The sequence below is a fragment of the Numida meleagris genome, unplaced genomic scaffold (assembly GCF_002078875.1).
Source record: "Numida meleagris isolate 19003 breed g44 Domestic line unplaced genomic scaffold, NumMel1.0 unplaced_Scaffold244, whole genome shotgun sequence".
NCBI classification, from domain to species: Eukaryota; Metazoa; Chordata; class Aves; order Galliformes; family Numididae; genus Numida; species Numida meleagris.
In genome coordinates this window covers 512551-514156 of record NW_018364243.1, presented here as the reverse complement: position 1 = coordinate 514156, position 1606 = coordinate 512551, and the positions used below count along the sequence as shown (strand labels likewise).

General features: G+C 48.7%; 1 protein-coding gene across 1 annotated transcript in view; it reads right to left on the bottom strand.

The window, feature by feature from the left end:
• Positions 1–37: 37 nt before the first annotated feature.
• The window catches only part of HOXC8 (homeobox C8), a 3777-nt gene continuing 2208 nt past the window's right edge, over positions 38–1606 (bottom strand). The window contains exon 2 of the mRNA XM_021382481.1: positions 38–1535. Within this exon, the coding sequence (XP_021238156.1) occupies positions 1243–1535 (293 nt within the window). The 3' untranslated portion in view covers positions 38–1242. The remainder of the gene's footprint in view (positions 1536–1606) is intronic.

Genomic DNA, 1606 nt, shown 5'->3' with positions numbered 1-1606 from the left:
TTTTTTTTTAATTATTATTTCGAGAAAATAAGCAGCAACAAACGACAATAAAACCGCATTACAAATACTTCCAAAGCATGACTCCTTCTATAGGTAGTGATAAAGTACAATACAAGGTTGGTTGGTTTATTATTATTATTATTATTAATATTATTATTATTTTATGATTATGTTATGCTACTTAGTAGCTTGCATCAGGGCAGAAACACGGCTCTCTCTCTTAAATAAATTCGGAGCAAGTGAAATTTAGGATATGTCAGCCCCTTTGTTGATACTAGTTCTGGTAATTATTGCAGGTTTTCCCTTTAGGTAGTACATGAAGAATTTCGAGTGCTCACACAGCCAAAGGGCAAACAGCGCCTATGGGGATCGGGGTGGGGGGCGAAGGGGGCGGGTGGGGGGCGAATTTCGGCCTATCGAGTCCTAAGCAAGAAGAAAAACAGGTATTTTCTGCGCTCAGCCCTATGGGAACCCAATGGGAACACAATGGGAACGCGACGGGAACCCAATGGGAACACAATGGGAATCCAATAGGAACGCAGTGGGACCCCAATGGGAACACGATGGGAGCCCAATGGGAACCCAATGGGAGCACACTGGGAACCCAATAGGAACATTATGGGTACTCAAGTGGGAACCCAATGGGAGCGCAATGGCGAGGAGGTGCGGGCGCTGCCAGGTAGGCTCCGAGCCCCCCCTTATCTCGCAGGATCGGCCCCTCAATGGGTGATAAGCGGCTTTTAGGAGCGGCGATCGGCCCCGATAGACGGCCACCGCACCGACACCCCCGCGCTTCCCCCGGGGTCATTCGCGAGAGGCAAAACCAAGCGGAAAAAGGCAAAGTCAAAGCTGTTCAAATAAATACATTTTGTGCAGCCGGGGACGAGCACGGGGACGAGATCCTCCGCGCTGTGGCCTCTGGGTGGGGGGTGTCGGGTTTTGCTGCACCATTTCCTTCCCCCCCCCCAGCACACACACACAGCGTCGCTGCGCTGGAGCCAACTATGTATTTCTGGAGCTAAAAACGCCGCTATTAAAAAAGAAAGGGAAAAAAAAAAAAAAAAAAGGGAGGGGGAAAAAAAGTAGGGGAAGTTTCTATGACAATAAAAAAGGCTACAACTGTTTGACAGGTAGTTACTGCTGTGTGAGCCTCTCCATTCTATACTCTATAAAAGCAAATGACCGTCGTAAACATCTCGATTTATCATCTGCCATAAAACGAGACTTCAAGGGGCTGAGAACTCAGTCCTTGCTTTCTTCTTTTTCCTCCTCTTCTTTTTCCTCTTCCTCATTCCCTTCTTCTTCCGTTTTCTCCTCGTCCCTGGCCCCCGGCAGCTTATCTTTGTTGTTTTCTTTTTTCCACTTCATCCTCCTGTTCTGGAACCAGATCTTCACTTGTCTCTCGGTCAGTCCCAGGGCGTGAGAGACCTCAATCCGCCGCTTCCGTGTCAAATACGGGTTGAAGAGGAACTCCTTTTCTAACTCCAGGGTCTGGTACCGGCTGTAAGTTTGTCTGCCACTGCGTCTTCCGGGAGCTGTAGGGCACAAACAGAAATAACTTCGTGGCTCTCCCCCCCACTTCTCAGCTGCTTCTCCCCTTCCCTTG